The 15,672-nt window shown below is 41.2% G+C and overlaps 1 protein-coding gene across 1 annotated transcript; it reads left to right on the top strand.

The window, feature by feature from the left end:
• Positions 1 to 8,056: 8,056 nt before the first annotated feature.
• On the top strand, positions 8,057 to 15,017 carry LOC121636268 (N-acylethanolamine-hydrolyzing acid amidase-like). The gene is made up of 11 exons (XM_041979649.1): positions 8,057 to 8,325; positions 10,277 to 10,441; positions 10,526 to 10,649; positions 11,917 to 12,007; positions 12,080 to 12,165; positions 12,246 to 12,418; positions 12,489 to 12,551; positions 12,634 to 12,700; positions 12,772 to 12,800; positions 13,086 to 13,155; positions 13,241 to 15,017. Exons 1-11 carry the CDS (start codon positions 8,153 to 8,155, stop codon positions 13,259 to 13,261), a joined length of 1,062 nt encoding a protein of 353 aa, XP_041835583.1. The 5' UTR covers positions 8,057 to 8,152; the 3' UTR covers positions 13,262 to 15,017.
• Positions 15,018 to 15,672: the final 655 nt, after the last annotated feature.

The raw sequence follows: 15,672 nt of genomic DNA, 5'->3' as shown, positions 1-15,672 counted from the left end.
TTCTTGTCCTGTCGGTGCCAGTCCCACCAGCAGGTCAGGTGAGTTTTTAGTTAAACCAAGTTGTTACTCAGTGAGACTTTTCATTTTACATTCCTATACAGATAAGACCAGAGCTCCTTTCCACTGAGAAATGCAACCAATTTGCCAACTTTTTTAGCCAAAAAATTAAAACAATTAGGCAAAATATTAATTCCACACAGTCACACAAGAAAACTAGTCTGTGTCTAAAACCCGGAAAAAATTCTGATGTTATGTCGAATTTTAAAATGGTTGATTTAAAAATCCTACAAGAAACAGTTTGGCATTTGAAATCAACAACATGCACTCTGGACATGATACCATCCGACTTTTTAAAACCAGTTTTTACCTCAGTAGAAAGTGATCTACTGATAGTTAACAGCTCCCTGGCATCAGGCGTTTTTCCCAAGTCACTAAAGATAGCTGCTATTAAGCCTCCTAAAGAGAAGGACTCTAGACGCCTCTATAATGAACAACTATGGACCGTCTCTAACCTCTTTTATTCCCAAGATTATTGAGAAAGTTGTATTTCACCAGCTTAATGACTTTTTAAATGAAAGTGGAAACCTTGATAAATTTCAGTCCGGCTTCCGACCTCATCACAGCCCTGAAACAGCTCTGGTCAAAGTGTTAAATGACATTAGGTTGAATACTGGTTCTGGTCAAGTATCAGTCCTGGTTCTGTTGGATCTCAGTGCTGCGTTTGATACTGTAGATCACAGAATCCTGTTGCACAGGCTGGAAAACTGGGTTGGACTTTCTGGAGCGGTTCTTAACTAGTTCAGGTCCTATTTAGAAGGCCGGAGTTATTTTGTTACAATCGGCAGCTATGAATCCGAGCAAGTGGCCATGACTTGTGGAGTCCCCCAGGGGTCAGTCCTTGGACCTCTTCTGTTCAACTTGTATATGCTCCCACTGGGTCAAATATATATATATATATATATATATATATATATATATATATATATATTTCCAAATATGTTTATTGGCTTTTTTGTTTTGTACACACATTTAAGAACAATAAACAGTCTAAAAAAAACAAAACAAACAACCAAACAACGGCCCAAGCAAACAATCTATCATTTCAAGACATGAAGATACAAATGCCCTTTTAACAATTGCTGAAATTTCCAGTCCCATATGAGACAGGAAAAGTTTCCAGGTTTTTTCAAAGACCACATCCTTGTGATGTAGTCGACAAGTCAGACAATCAAGGGAAACATAGCTGAGAATAGTGCTGTACCACTGTGTCATTGTGGGAATCTGGTCTGAAGTCCAGTTAACCAGTAAACATTTTCTGGCACAAAAAGTGAGCATTTGATACAGTTTCTTATAATATTTGTTGGTGATAACCGGATCAGTCAGTCCAAGCAACAGGAACAGAGGGTTACAGTTTAAGTTAACAGAGAATATCTTATCTATTTCCTGTCCGACAACCTGCCAGAAATTTTTCACTCCAGGACAAGACCAGAAGCAGTGCGTGAGGGTACCTATCTCAGCCTTACACTTCAGGCACAATGGTGAGGAATCAGGCTTAAATTTATGACGCAGATAAGGGGAAATGTGGGCCCTATGGGGGATCATGAACTGAGTTGCTTTAACTCTATTACAGACACACAGTGTTTTAGCATTCTTCCAAATGTCATTCCAATCATTGTCAGTGATAACACAGTTGAGTTCCTTCTCCCACAGCGCCTTCAGGTGCAGAGTATTGACAACAGAGTACCCCTGCGTAATGTTGTAGAATGTTCTAATAGAGCTATTTGATTTAGTTGAGAAAATTTGTCTCTCTGTGTCCGATATGTCCTGGAGTATCAAATTAGCATTGTCTCTCCGAGCGAAGTCCCTCACCTGTAGATACTGACAGAAATCATTCTTCGGAATGTCATATTTCTCAGCTAACTGGTTAAATGACATAAACGTAGTTCCCTTAAAAAAGTCCTGTAATTTAAACAAACCTTTGTGTGCCCAGTTTTGAAATCTCTTATCTTTCATACCTGGTATAAACTCAGGGTTATTCCATATCGGCGTGAGCACAGAGGTCGTATTTGACCGCCCCTCAAGTTTTCTTAACATGCGCCAAGCTGTAGCTGTAGCAAGAGAAATTGGGTTAGTGCAAGCAAGCTTTAACGACTTATTCTTTCAAAGAAACAATAAGGTTGCTAATGGACATTCAGACATGGAGCTTTCTATATCCATCCATAGTGATGTAGGTTTGTTAAGTACCCAATCTGCTATGACACGTAAATGAGTGCTAAGTTGGTAGTTTTTGATATCTGGAAGATCTAAACCTCCATCAGATGAGGGGCGGCATAGTACAGCTATTTTAAGGCGTGCCTTCCTTTTAGACCATATGAATGAACTAAACCAACTGTTTAACTGCTTTATTACTTTGTGAGACAACATAACCGGAACCATTTGCAATGGATAAAGAAACCTAGAAAGAACATTCATTTTTAATAATGCAATTCGGCCCATCCAAGTAACAGGGAGAGTGTTCCATCTTTCTAAGTCCAGAAGAATGTGGTCAAACAAAGGGAGAAAATTTGTTTTATACATTTGTTCAAATCTAGGTGTTACTTTTATCCCTAAGTAAGGTGAAGCCCTCTGGAGACCATTTGAATGGAAAGGGTCTTGTAGGAGCTCGTTTCGGGTTCAAGAGGCCCAGAGGCATAGCCTCAGACTTGGTAAAATTTATCTTATAGCCCGAAAATCTACTGAAAGCATCAATTACTTCAATGAGGCAAGGAATAGAGATCTCCGGGTCAGTCACAACAATCAAGATGTCATCAGCATAAAGTGTAATTTTATGCTCCTTATTTGCAATTTTAAAACCACTAATGTTTTTGTTCTCCCTAATAGCCTTAGCTTAAGGATCAATCGCAAGAGCAAAGAGCAGCGGTGAGAGGGGGCAGCCCTGCCAAGAATGGTAAAATAAGGAGAGCGTAAACCGTTTGTGAGCACTGCTGACAGAGGGTTTCTATATAGGATTTTGATCCAATTTATAAAGGTAGCACCTAATCCAAATTAATTCAATGTATAAAACAGATACGACCACTCTATCCGGTCGAAGGCCTTCTCAGCGTCTAAAGAAAGCACTAGGCCACTTTTAGAGTGATGCTGGAAGTATCATAGTATTCAGTAACCGGCGCATGTTATTGTAAGAGTTTCGGCCTTTTATGAACCCAGTTTGATCTTCTTTAATTAGTGGGGGCAGTAATTTCTCTAACCGAAATGCTAACACTTTCGATAGAATTTTTTGGTCTACATTTAATTATGAAAAGGGTCTATAAGACGCACAATTATCAGGATTCTTACCTTTTTTTAATATCAAGGAGATATTCGCTTCTCTCAAGGATTGTGGTAAAGTATTTTTAACCAGGGAGTCATTAAACATGTTCAACAAACGATCAATTAATATATCATGGAATTCTTTATAAAATTCCACGCTGAGTCCATCTGGGCCAGGAGATTTGCCAGACTGCAATCCTTTAATTGCATTGAGTACTTCTCTTTTAGATAAAGGAGCTTCGAGAGTTGCTTTCTGTTCTTCCGTCAGACAAGGAAGAACGAATGAACTGAACATGTTCTTCAATAGGTTTAGCTCACCTCCTGCTTCAACCCCAACTAGCCACACACCCTCCATGAGCCCACAGCTTTCCTGTCACACCTCCACTCTGTCACCCTGCAGCTCAGTCAAGGACCTGGACACAACCTCATCTCCCTCCACATCAGGACTTCCTGAAACCTCCTCTGCCTCCACCTCCACTCTGTCTGTCTCCTGTAACCAAGTCATGCAACAACTGGTGAAACTGAACCAGAACAAGGCTGCAGGTCCAGATGGTGTCAGTCCCAGAGTTCTCAAGACCTGCTCAAAACAGCTATGTCCGATTCTCCAGCACCTGTTCAACACCAGCCTGAGCCAGAGAAGAATCCCGGTGCTGTGGAAAACATCCTGCCTTGTTCCAGTGCCTAAAAAACCACAACCAGCTGAACCAAAAGACTACAGACCAGTCGCCCTGACATCTCACGTCATGAAAGTCCTGGAGAGACTCTTACTGGCTCACCTCAGCAAGCAGGTGAAGACCTTTCAGGACCCACTACAGTTTGCATACCGTAATGGGCTTGGGGTTGAAGATGCCATCATATACCTGCTTCAGAGAGCCCACTCTCATCTGGACCAGTCAGGCAGCACTTTGAGGGTCATGTTCTTTGATTTCTCAAGTGCTTTTAATACGATTCAGCCTGCTCTGCTGTGTGAGAAGCTGCAGAAATTCCAGGTGGATCCCTCCACAACCACCTGGATTTACGACTACCTCACAAACAGACCACAGTTTGTGAGACTGAAAGGTTGTGTGTCTGAGATGGTGGTCAGCTGCACTGGAACACCACAAGGGACTGTACTTTCACCATTTCTATTCACGCTGTACACCTCAGACTTCCAGTACAACTCTGAGTTCTGTCATCTGCAGAAATACTCTGATGACTCAGCAGTTGTTGGGTGTATCAGTGATGGACAAGAAGCAGAGTACAGAGAACTGGTCGGTCAGTTTGTGAAATGGTGCGGTGACAATCATCTCATCTTGAATACCAAGAAAACAAAGGAGATGATTGTTGACTTCAGGAGGAACAAGAACACACATAGAAGTGTTTCCATCATGGGAGAGGAGGTGGAGGTGGTGGAGGAATACAAGTACCTTGGAGTTCAGCTGGACAACAGACTTGAGTGGAAAAGCAACACTGAGTACATTTACAAGAAAGGTCAGAGCAGACTCTACTTCTTAAGGAAGCTGAGATCTTTTAACGTCTGCACCAAAATGTTGCAAATGTTCTACAGGTCTGTTGTTGAAAGTGCAATCAGCTTTGCAGCAATCTGCTGGGGCAGCGGCATCAGAACCAGAGACTTGAAAAGAATTAACAAACTGATCAAGAAAGCCGGTTCTGTGCTTGGAGTAACTCTGGAGCCGCTGGAGTTGATCATCAAAAAAAGAATTCTGTACAAGCTGACGAGGATAATGGAAGATCCTTCACACCCTCTACACAACGCCGTGACGAAACAACAGAGTGTGTTCAGTGGGAGGCTTGTTCAAGTCCGATGCAAGACAGAGAGATACAGAAGATCCTTCCTTCCAGCAGCTATCAGGCTGAAGAACAAAGCCCTTAATTAATTAATGTGATTGTTTTACTAAAAAATTACTACTACTACAATATTGAATTTCCCTTTGGGATTAATAAAGTATTTTTCATTCATTCATTCATTCATTCATTCATTCATTCATTCATTCATTTCATTCATTCATTCATTCAGTGAAGAAAAGAAGTCTTCCATTTTCTTTAATGACTCAGGCTGTTGTTCAGATTTATATAGATTTTCATAAAAACTTTTAAAAGTACTGTTAATTTTTAAGGTATTGAAAGATAACTTTCCTTGGTTATCCACAATTGAGCAAATAGTTTGAGAATCAGCCTCTTTCTTAGCTAAATATGCTAAGTATCGCCCTGCTTTGTTGCCACCTTCATACAGTTTTTGTTTTGCAAATCTGATCTGGCTTGCTGCCTCCATTGTCAGAAGAGTATCCAAGGCACTTCGAAGTGCAGACACCTCCTTGAGTTTTTGTGAAGATGGCTGTTCTCCACATTCCCTTTCAGCACGCCTTAATTTGGATTCAATTATTTTAATTTGCTCAGACTGTCTTTGCTTTTTAGTAGAAGTATAGGATATGATAATACCTTGTGAAAAGGCTTTTGAAGTCTCCCACAGTAAAGACAAGTCACTAGAAGAAGATGAATTTGTGGAGAAGAAGAATTTAAATTTGTCTCTAAAATAGGAGGTGAACTCCTCATCTGTTAATATGAGGGGATTAAATTTCCAATACCGGGTACGAGTTAGTGGGTGTGACAATTTATATTCTAAAAATACAGCAGCATGGTCAGAGATTATGATAGGGCCTACTGAACAACCAATAACAGAACACAATAAAGATCTGGGAAGCAAAAAGTAGTCTATCCTGGTGAATGACTGTGCAGCACTTTGAAAAGAAAGTATATTCTCAATCAGTGGGGTGCTGGGCTCTCCACACATCTGTATAACCCCCATCCTCACAGAATGCATTAACAAACTTGGCATGAAGAGAGTGCCACTGTCTCCCAGGTGGAGATTTATCAATAGCAGGGCTGAGGTGACAATTGAGATCACCTCCTATGATAATATGTTTATTGCCATGATTAACAACTTCAGAGAGACTCGGGCTCTTAAAATCACCGACCAAGTTCGTAAACTTGGAGTGTTGATAGACTCAGACCTGACTTTCAGCAGCCACATCAAAGCTTCACTAAGAAGCTTTTTACCATCAACAGGATTAAAAGTTTAGTCTCCCAGAAAGACCAGGAGAAAGTCATCCATGCATTCATCTCCAGTAGACTGGATTACTGTAATGGTCTTTTAACAGGACTTCCTAAAAAGAGCATTAAACATCTGCAGCTCATCCAGAACGCTGCTGCTAGAGTTTTAACCAGGACTAAGAGATCTGAACACATCACACCAGTTTTGAAATCTTTACACTGGTTTCCTGTCAGTCACAGAATAGATTTTAAAACCTTCTGATTGTTTACAAATCCCAGAACGGTTTAGGCCCAGAATACATCTGTGATATGTTCAGAGAATATAAACCTAGCAGAGCTCTTAGATCCAAAGACTCTGGTCAACTAGTCCAGACCAGAGTCCAGACTAAACATGGAGAAGCAGCATTTAGCTGTTATGCTGCAAACAAATGGAACAAACTGCCAGTGGAGATTAAACTTTCCCCAAATGTAGACATTTTTAAATCCAGTTTAAAAACATTTCTTTTCTCATGTGCCTATGCATTGAATCTGCATGTTCATTTTTTTTAACTTATCTTGCTTTTAATTATTTTCATGTAATTTATTATTTTATTGTGATTATGTGTTGCTGCCTTTTACTATTTCTAAATATCTGTAATACCTTTGTTTTATGTAAAGCACTTTCAATTATCCTGTACATGAAATGTGCTGTACAAATAAACTGCCTTTCCTTGCCTTCAAAGCAAAGCAACTTTATTTGTACAGCACAATTCAACAACATGGTGATTCAAAGGGCTTTACAAAGACATTAAAAACATAAGAATATATGAAGCATAATTTAAAATAAAAAACAAGACAAAAAGGGAAGAACATACACTAAGCATGATCAAGTTAAAAAAATAAATCCGGTCCTGTCTGAAGGGGATGTTCGGTGTTGTCTGCATTGTGTCTTTGACTTTAAGTCCATACTGCTGGGACATTTCATGCTACACACGGCTGGCTTTAATAGATGAAAATACGCCCTAACAAGCTGATCATTTAACCTTACTAAAGTAATTGTAGGACGGTTAGCAGTAAGAAATATAGAGGCTAATGAGGACCATCATGTCTGATCTTTAGTAAATGCTAGCTTGTTGGTTGAGATGAATATTTCCCTCCAAAAATGTATGACATTATTGTGCCGGTTACACTTATTTAATCTATTGTCAAACATGTCTTGATCATAACTTAAATTAACATGAACATAATAATGGATTCACTGAAAAACGTGTATTTGTTTATTTAGTTTTCAATCTCAGTAATCCAATCGCTGCTGTGTGTTCGTAGTAGTCTAGCAGCGCGGGCTTTGTTTGGAACTGTTGGAGGCTCCATGACCCACATGACCGCTCTTACAGCGAAGTCAATGATGTCGAAGGCTCTGGTTGACCCCTAACCAAGGAGCTGGAGTAAAGGCAAGTTTATTAGTGTAACACATTTCATGAACAAAACAACTCAAAGTGCTTTACATAAAACAGTAAAGCATTATTTCATGATAAGCTTTAAAATGTAATCCTAATCCGTTCCTCTCTTTGTTACCAAACAGAATAGTCTGAGTTTTGTCTTTATTTGATTGTAGAAACTTCTCCCCCTTCCTGCTGTTTTTTTTTTTTTTTTTTTTGTTCCGGTCTCCCTGGTGACAGACACGGAAGGCGAGGTTTGCGTTCATCTTATTTTGAAAGACTTGTAGCGGAAGTGTGAGTGTGGTTTTCAGACCGTCTTCCCCCGGAGGGAAGCACTTGGCCTCGTCCCGTGTCAGAGTCGGACCGCCGCTGTGATGATGTTGCGGACCGTGGTGGCGGTGCTCGCGCTGGCGGGCTCGTGCCGGCCACAGTTCGCGCCCCCCACGGTGAAGATCAGCCTGGACGATAGTCCAGAAGTCCGCTGGACGCCGCTTCTCCAAGTCTTTGACGCAGACTACCTGAACAAAGCCGCCGCAACGGTCATCGAGTAAGTTTGTCTTCACGGTTTTATAAACGTTTCTAGTCTCACAAAAGTGGGTCAGAAAAGGAATTTAATCTATAAAAACCGATAAAAGAAGTCTCAGAAAGTTCTGGTTCATATGAGCACCTGTCAGACTAGTACTCAGAAAGTGTAATAAGTAATCTATTACTACGTCAAAAAAAAGACACCCTACATGATATCAAAGACACTTAAATGCTTATTATTAATTAAATTATGTTATTTCCTTTTTCCTGGAAAGCCTTCATCTGCACTCCTGATCCTGTTTCCTCCATTTCTGGATCTTTTCACCTCAGTGGGGGATTTTTCTTAAAATGACCTTTAAATAAAAGTAAACATACAGTAGGCTATGTTCAAGTAAAAATGCAGAAATATAAGTATCCTGTTTGATGTCAAATCCTACTCAAGTAAAATGAACTAGCAGTAATTAAACGTATTTAGAAATCATCGTCCTGCTTTGGTGAAATAATTATTATAAAGTAATATAAAATGGGAAAAAGTCAAGAAGAGTGACACATTGTGTAAATATTGTAATTTTTCAATTTATTTAATGTATTCAATTGCTCCCATGACTCTGGACCAGGGTAGACCTGGACTCATCAGACCTTCCATGGCTCCAGAGTCCAGTCTTTATGCTCCCTAGCAACCTGAAGCCCTTTTCTCCATTTAGCATCACTGGTTAGTGGTTTTCTTCTGGCTCCACAGCTGTTCAGTCCCTTGAGTTCCTTCACATTGTTCACGTTGAAATGTTCTAACTTTCACTAATAAACATCGTCCTGAGTTCTACTGCTGTTTTTCTTCCATCTGGTTCCACCAAACCTTTAATCAGCATCATTCAGGATGTGTTTCTGACCACGTTTCTTCCTGGAAGACGATGGTTCCCATCATCCTTCCAGTTTTAATGATGCGTTGGACACTTCTGAACCCAGTTTTTTAGTTTCTGCTTCTCCTGAGATGTTTCCTCTGCTTGATGATCTGACCCTTCTGGAACAGACCACCATCTTCTCCACGACCACGGATGTGTTTTTCCTCATGGTTGTTTAAGACATGAGAAGCTGCTCGTTGCATCAGTTGGGGTTAAATAACTAGTTGCAGCTGGAAGTTTATCACCCTACAGGAATCATCCAATAGGAGGCTCCGGCCTGTTAGCTTAGTTAATGATGGTGATGATGTTCTTTTGTCCAGGGAATATAAATGATCACATCTTGTCTTCTTTTGTAAGTAATAAAAATCTAAAATGCAGTAAGTACGGTACTCAGGTGAAGTATTTAGTTACTAAACACTCAGTATTTGACCTGCTGGCTCTAGAAAGCAAAAAACATTTTGAAGGGCTCTTCCCATCCAGCTGGTTGTCCAACCTGCTGCCTTCAGGCAGACTTTCCAGTTTTTACCGCGAAGCTAAATACAGCTCCTACTTTCTAACTTTTAATTTAGTGTGTGCAATAAATATATGTAATACTAATCTGTTCACTTCATAACGCTGTAATAACTGGACTATCCAAGCAGCCAGCAGAAGTTCTGTTTTGTTTTTAAGGTTTGCTTGTTTGCTGTTTTTTAACTTTTCTAAAATGTCTTTCTACCTCCCAACAAGCTTCCAGGAACTGAGAGTAAAAGTGTTGCATCAGACCATAGTTACCTGCATTTCCCTTAACGTCTCAAATGCTCCTCAAAATACTAAACAAGTCTAAAGAGGAGATAAAAATATCTCTGCACAGAGCAGCAGGGCTGCCTTCTTACAGCTCAGTAGTTGCAACTTTTTGTTTAAAAACTCAGCATTTAGTCATTAAAATGATCAAATTAGCTCATAAATGATTCGTTATTGCACCCAGCAATAGAAATATAATCTACATTAACATGTAAGATGTGTTTAGTCTCTGTTTATATCTGCCTCTCTGCCCATGTTAACAGTAACCACCATGTTTTTGGTCTTTTTCCCCAGTTCTGCTGTTCCTAAATGGGTTCATCATGCTGTCATCCCTATTGTGAATTCCCTGGAAAAGTACGTTCCTCAGCCTTACGCAGGCGAGATCCGCGGCATGGCCTCGCAGCTGGGAGGAAACCTGTCGGATATCATCCTTCTTAACTTTGCGTATGAAATCACTGCGTACGTAACGTTTCACATACAACAGACATGTAGGAATGACATGAACCCCTCCCTGACGTGTCCATCACCCGTCTTTCTCTGTAGGTTCTGCACCAGCATCGTAGCTCAGGACCAAAATGGGAACGTGTACCATGGCAGGAATCTTGATTATCCACATCCAGTTTTGAGGAATCTGACCATCAACATAGTTTTCCTCAAGAATGGAAAAGTACGGTTTGTGTTCACACCGGATTTTATCCACGAGTTGAACTGCGTCCTCTAGCTGTGTCTCGAGTTTCCGTTAAAATATGCAAAAATCGTTGGTTCTGCCGCCTCTCTGTTCCTTTTATCCAGGATCCTTGAAGGACCTTCCAGGAATAGTTGTCCAGGATCCTTGAATGACCTTACAGGAATAGTTGTCCAGGATCCTTGAAGGACCTTCCAGGAATAGTTGTCCAGGATCCTTGAAGGACCTTCCAGGAATAGTTGTCCAGGATCCTTGAATGACCTTCCAGGAATAGTTGTCCAGGATCCTTGAAGAACCTTCCAGGAATAGTTGTCCAGGATCCTTGAATGACCTCCCAGGAATAGTTGTCCAGGATCCTTGAAGGACCTTCCAGGAATAGTTGTCCAGGATCCTTGAAGGACCTTCCAGGAATAGTTGTCCAGGATCCTTGAAGGACCTTCCAGGAATAGTTGACCAGGATCCTTGAAGGACCTTCCAGGAATAGTTGTCCAGGATCCTTGAAGGACCTTCCAGGAACAGTTGTCCAGGATCCTTGAAGGACCATCCAGGAATAGTTGTCCAGGATCCTTGAATGACCTTCCAGGAATAGTTGTCCAGGATCCTTGAAGGACCTTCCAGTATTAGTTGTCCAGGATCCTTGAATGACCTTCCAGGAATAGTTGTCCAGGATCCTTGAAGGACCTTCCAGGAATAGTTGTCCAGGATCCTTGAAGGACCTTCCAGGAATAGTTGTCCAGGATCCTTGAAGGACCTTCCAGTATTAGTTGTCCAGGATCCTTGAATGACCTTCCAGGAATAGTTGTCCAGGATCCTTGAAGGACCTTCCAGTGATGTAGAGGTTCTGGGGATGACCGTCCTCTTATATGAAAAATCATAAATGAAATAAAGTTGAAACTTCTCTCATTTCCTTCAACTCTTCAGGTTTAAAATGTTTTCTAAAAGGAAAAATTCTTGAATGAAACCGTGTCGATGCTTTTATCTGCTCTAGAACAAAAAGGGTGAAATGTGGAAGTTCTGCTGATATTTAACTGTCCAGTTTGACCCGGCTGCTGCAGACAGCCTGGGACGCTGGAGGAGACATCCAGTGGGATCAGTAAGACCTGGATGTCTACACAGACTTTATTATAGAGCAGTCATCATGCAGAATCATGAGCAGTAAATGTCATCCATCCGTTTTCTACACCTGTCTAGTCCAAGATGTAATGATTTGCTGTTAAGGCTCACGTTTGCTCGTGGACCACCCTTACAGGCTGCATACCAGGGAACTTCATTTGCTGGCTACGTTGGCTTGTGGACGGGACAGAGTCCTCACAAGTTCACCATCTCCGGTGACCAGCGGGGTAAGAGCGCTCACGGTTAATGGCAGATTTGGATGTTTCTTGGCGTCTTCATGTTTGTTTGTGGTTGATCAGGAACAGAGCACTGGTGGAACTGGTGGAAGAATGTCGTGTCTGCCTTCCTGCTTCACAGATCTCCAGCCAGCTGGCTGGTGAGGGAGGTGAGTTGGCTCTTAAAGCCGGTAGATCAGAGTGGTTCCCCGCACCAGGAAAGGAAACTAATTGTGTGTAACTCATGCAGACTTTGGAGGAAGCAGAGGACTTTCAGGATGCAGTCATGCGTCTGTCGAAAACCCCCATCATTACGGGGGTGTATTACATCGTGGGCGGGGTGCGAGCGGGGGAAGGGGTCGTAATCACCAGAGATCGAACGGGCCCTGCTGATATCTGGCCACTGGAGCCAATAAGCGGAGGGTAAGAAGAAGACATTCGTGTGATTACCTAACTGAACAAACAAGTGCATTATCAACCTGACTGTTTTCAGATGGTTCAGAGTGGAGACGAACTTTGACCACTGGCTTCCTCCTCCACCAACAGATCATCGCAGGTGCGTCATCTCACATGACGATCACACACTCCACAAAGTTCTGCGACTGTTTTTACACTGCCGTTGTGTGTTTGTTTCTCAGGGAAGCAGCAAACAAGGCACTAAATGCAACAGGTCAAGATCACATCAACATGACCTCACTGTACCAGGCAAGTGTGGACAAGTAGACAAACCGCACATTTCTCAATTTACAGATTTTTAACTGAGTCTCATCCTGCAGGTTTTGTCACTCTATCCAGTGTGTAATGGGTAAGGAAGAAGTTATCTATCTATATCTATTTCAACAATCATATGACCTGTAACAGTTGTTTGCACAGCAGTTTTACTTCCTCATGTCCAACAACAGCCGTGCTATCAATAGATCTTTGCTGCAGCCTCTTCAGTGCAGAACAGTTTGCACGCTTACCGGCAGCTGAGTTGCAGTCACGTTCTGCTGGTTCCATGCAAAGCTTTATTCAGCTTGTTCTTACCCATATCTACATATTTAATAACCTTTTATATAATTGTTTGTCTTCTGTTTTAAAAACCTCCCAGAATTACCATTTATACAACAGTAATGAGTGCAGCCTCCCCTCAGAATTACACCACGGTTGTCAGACCACAGGTAATGAAATGAGATTTCATTGCACAAACAGAAAGACAGAAACTAAGAAATCCCTTCTTTTTTAACCCGTCTGATCTCTTTTAAGCTCTGCATCAGCACCGACTGAGCCGACAGACGGAGCAGCGAGCGTCTCAGACCGGAGTTAAAGTTACCGCCATCATTTTTTCTTTACTCTTATTCATTTGTGTTATTTTTTGTTTGAAATAAATATCAATCAATGAATCAATCAATCAAATCATGTGAAAAAGACAGAATATTTTTAAGTTCAAAGTTTAAAGGTTTCACATCTTTTAATGAGATAAATGTGGCTTCAGATGGACAACAACACACAGCATTTTACTCTGTTGCATTATTTAGTGTGTAAAGCTGAGAGGAAATACAGATCCCATTCCTACCCTCAGCCCTCCAAACGAAGACAGACCAGGACCGCACCTGAAACGAGGAGGTATAAAAAGTTTCCCAACATACACCAGACCGACTGGCAGAGATGGCGACAGCAGGAAGGAGGACGGCCTTAAATGTTTAGTCAGCATCACCAAGGATGTGAACATCATTTTAACACTGTGCTCCATCTTGAGGCCATTTATTTACGCTCAGCTTTGTTTCAAGTCCAGACTTTGAGCCTCTGAGACGCGCTGACCGGCCAGCTTTAACTGTAGGACAGATGGCCTCGTGTTTGACTCCAGAATATTTCGGCTCACAGTCGAGCTGACGGTCACCTCCGTAACTGGAAGGTGTCCAGGTCTGAATCATCATCCCTCCACCACCGTGCTTGACGCTTGGTGTGAGGTGTGTGTGCTGACATGCTGTGCATAGACATGCATAATTCATAGAACTAGTTCATGACTGAAACTGTGAGAAGAAGGAAAAACGTGTTTCTGCCCCTATTTTCAGCCATGAAAGGGTTGCAGGTACTTCCCTGTTTAATCGCTTATGAAACTTGGTCACTCATCAGTAAAGTAGAGAAAATTCAATCTATTTAATTTGGCTCCATAAAAAGCCCAACAAAGCTAGTTTAATGTTAAAAACAGAAGTGATAAACTCTGTAAAGTCTTCTGTGTCAGGGCTGGATTGGAGGACCAGTCTAGTAGCTCCCAGTCTCGTGTGGGAGACACGGACGTGGAAGTTTTAACATGCTAGTTGAGGCCTGTAGAATCTAGAATATAATTCTTGAGCTTTTATAGTTTCTCTGAGTTTTGCACGGTTTGACCTTTGAGCTGAATTTACTGGGATGTGACTAATCTTTATCTGACTATAACCCTTTCCACACTGACTTTCATCTTTCGTCCTTGGCATTGTTTTCATGCCACGGCCTGGCTGCTACTTAGCCTCTTAACTCCTATGGAAGCTGTAATAGGACACAATATATCATGTGTTTTTATGCATCTGAGGTCACATTTACCTCATTTTAGGACCTGCTTAGGACCACTGGACTTTATTAAGTTGCTTGTAGAAATTTCTTTTTCACATGTCTGTTCATATGAATGTTTTGCTGTTATCATCTTCTTCTACAGTAACTGTACAATAACTCTTGACTAAAACAGATTTTTAACAACTTCACCTTGCAAGGTGCTCAGTGGTCTTGCTGCGGCACATTTCCACAGCCAGAACAGCTGGAAGACCTCCAAGCTGCAAGTGCTCTTATACAAATACTCAGAAATGGTGGAAGCAGGTGTGTAGTGCTGCAAGTGCCAAAGAATGGATGGTGTAACAGAAACTGCATCGCCCTGTGATCGGATATGATAGCAGGCATGTTGCTGCTTTGCTGTTTTACCTGCTTGTTTTGCTTCATGCTTGTTTGTGTTTACTATGTACAGCTGATTAACATGATGATTTATTAAAGATTGATGTTCATGACAGTGGATTATGCAACAGCTCTGTGCCATAGATATTATGAATAAAGTCATTTTGATTGTGGAGACGTCATCAAAGATGCAGGAAAGCAGTGCAGCTGAGTTCTCCCCTCACCAGAAGATGATCACCACTCCTCACTTAGAGCTGCCTCTACCTTTAAATGCTTTCATTTCCTTCAGTGGAGTTATTTTCAACATAATATAGCCCAACAAGTTCTTTTCACCTTCGACAAAACCCAGAAAGGAGCGTCACAAGCATTTGCAGGAGTTTCTTTTTTACCAGCAAGAAGTGATTACAGTTTCAACATTATCAGTGAAATATTGATTCTGCCTTTAAATGGCCTGATTTCATTCAGGAGAGTTTTTCTGTAGTCTTTACACGGCCTATAGTACCTTTAAAGGGGAATTATGTGTCATCACTGTTATGGCTCTAAGCCGTTATTTCTGTCTAGAAATACCAGGATTTCATTCAGGAGCCACATATTTTAAAGATTATATTCCATCCAATTCTTGACTCATTGAATTACAATTTTAAACCAGACAAAATGGCTTCTTGAATTCAATCAAGAATTTTACATTTTAGAGATTATAGCCCATTGCATCTTTAACACCTTTATAGGGGCATGAGGTCCATTTTTATAATTACTAAAAGGGTATTTTAGTC

Source organism: Melanotaenia boesemani, chromosome 3 (genome assembly GCF_017639745.1).
Source record: "Melanotaenia boesemani isolate fMelBoe1 chromosome 3, fMelBoe1.pri, whole genome shotgun sequence".
Classification (NCBI taxonomy): Eukaryota; Metazoa; Chordata; class Actinopteri; order Atheriniformes; family Melanotaeniidae; genus Melanotaenia; species Melanotaenia boesemani.
Note: the sequence above shows the minus strand (reverse complement) of the source record. Positions and strands in the feature narration are given on the sequence as shown.

What these genes read in the sequence shown, in the direction of transcription:
- LOC121636268 (XM_041979649.1), top strand. Translation starts at nt 8,153, where the DNA reads ATGATGTTGCGGACCGTGGTGGCGGTGCTCGCGCTGGCGGGCTCGTGC. An exon ending in TTTGCGTATGAAATCACTGC is followed by an intron (nt 10,442 to 10,525) that starts GTACGTAACGTT and finishes CTTTCTCTGTAG; the next exon opens with GTTCTGCACCAGCATCGTAG. An exon ending in CATCTCCGGTGACCAGCGGG is followed by an intron (nt 12,008 to 12,079) that starts GTAAGAGCGCTC and finishes GTGGTTGATCAG; the next exon opens with GAACAGAGCACTGGTGGAAC.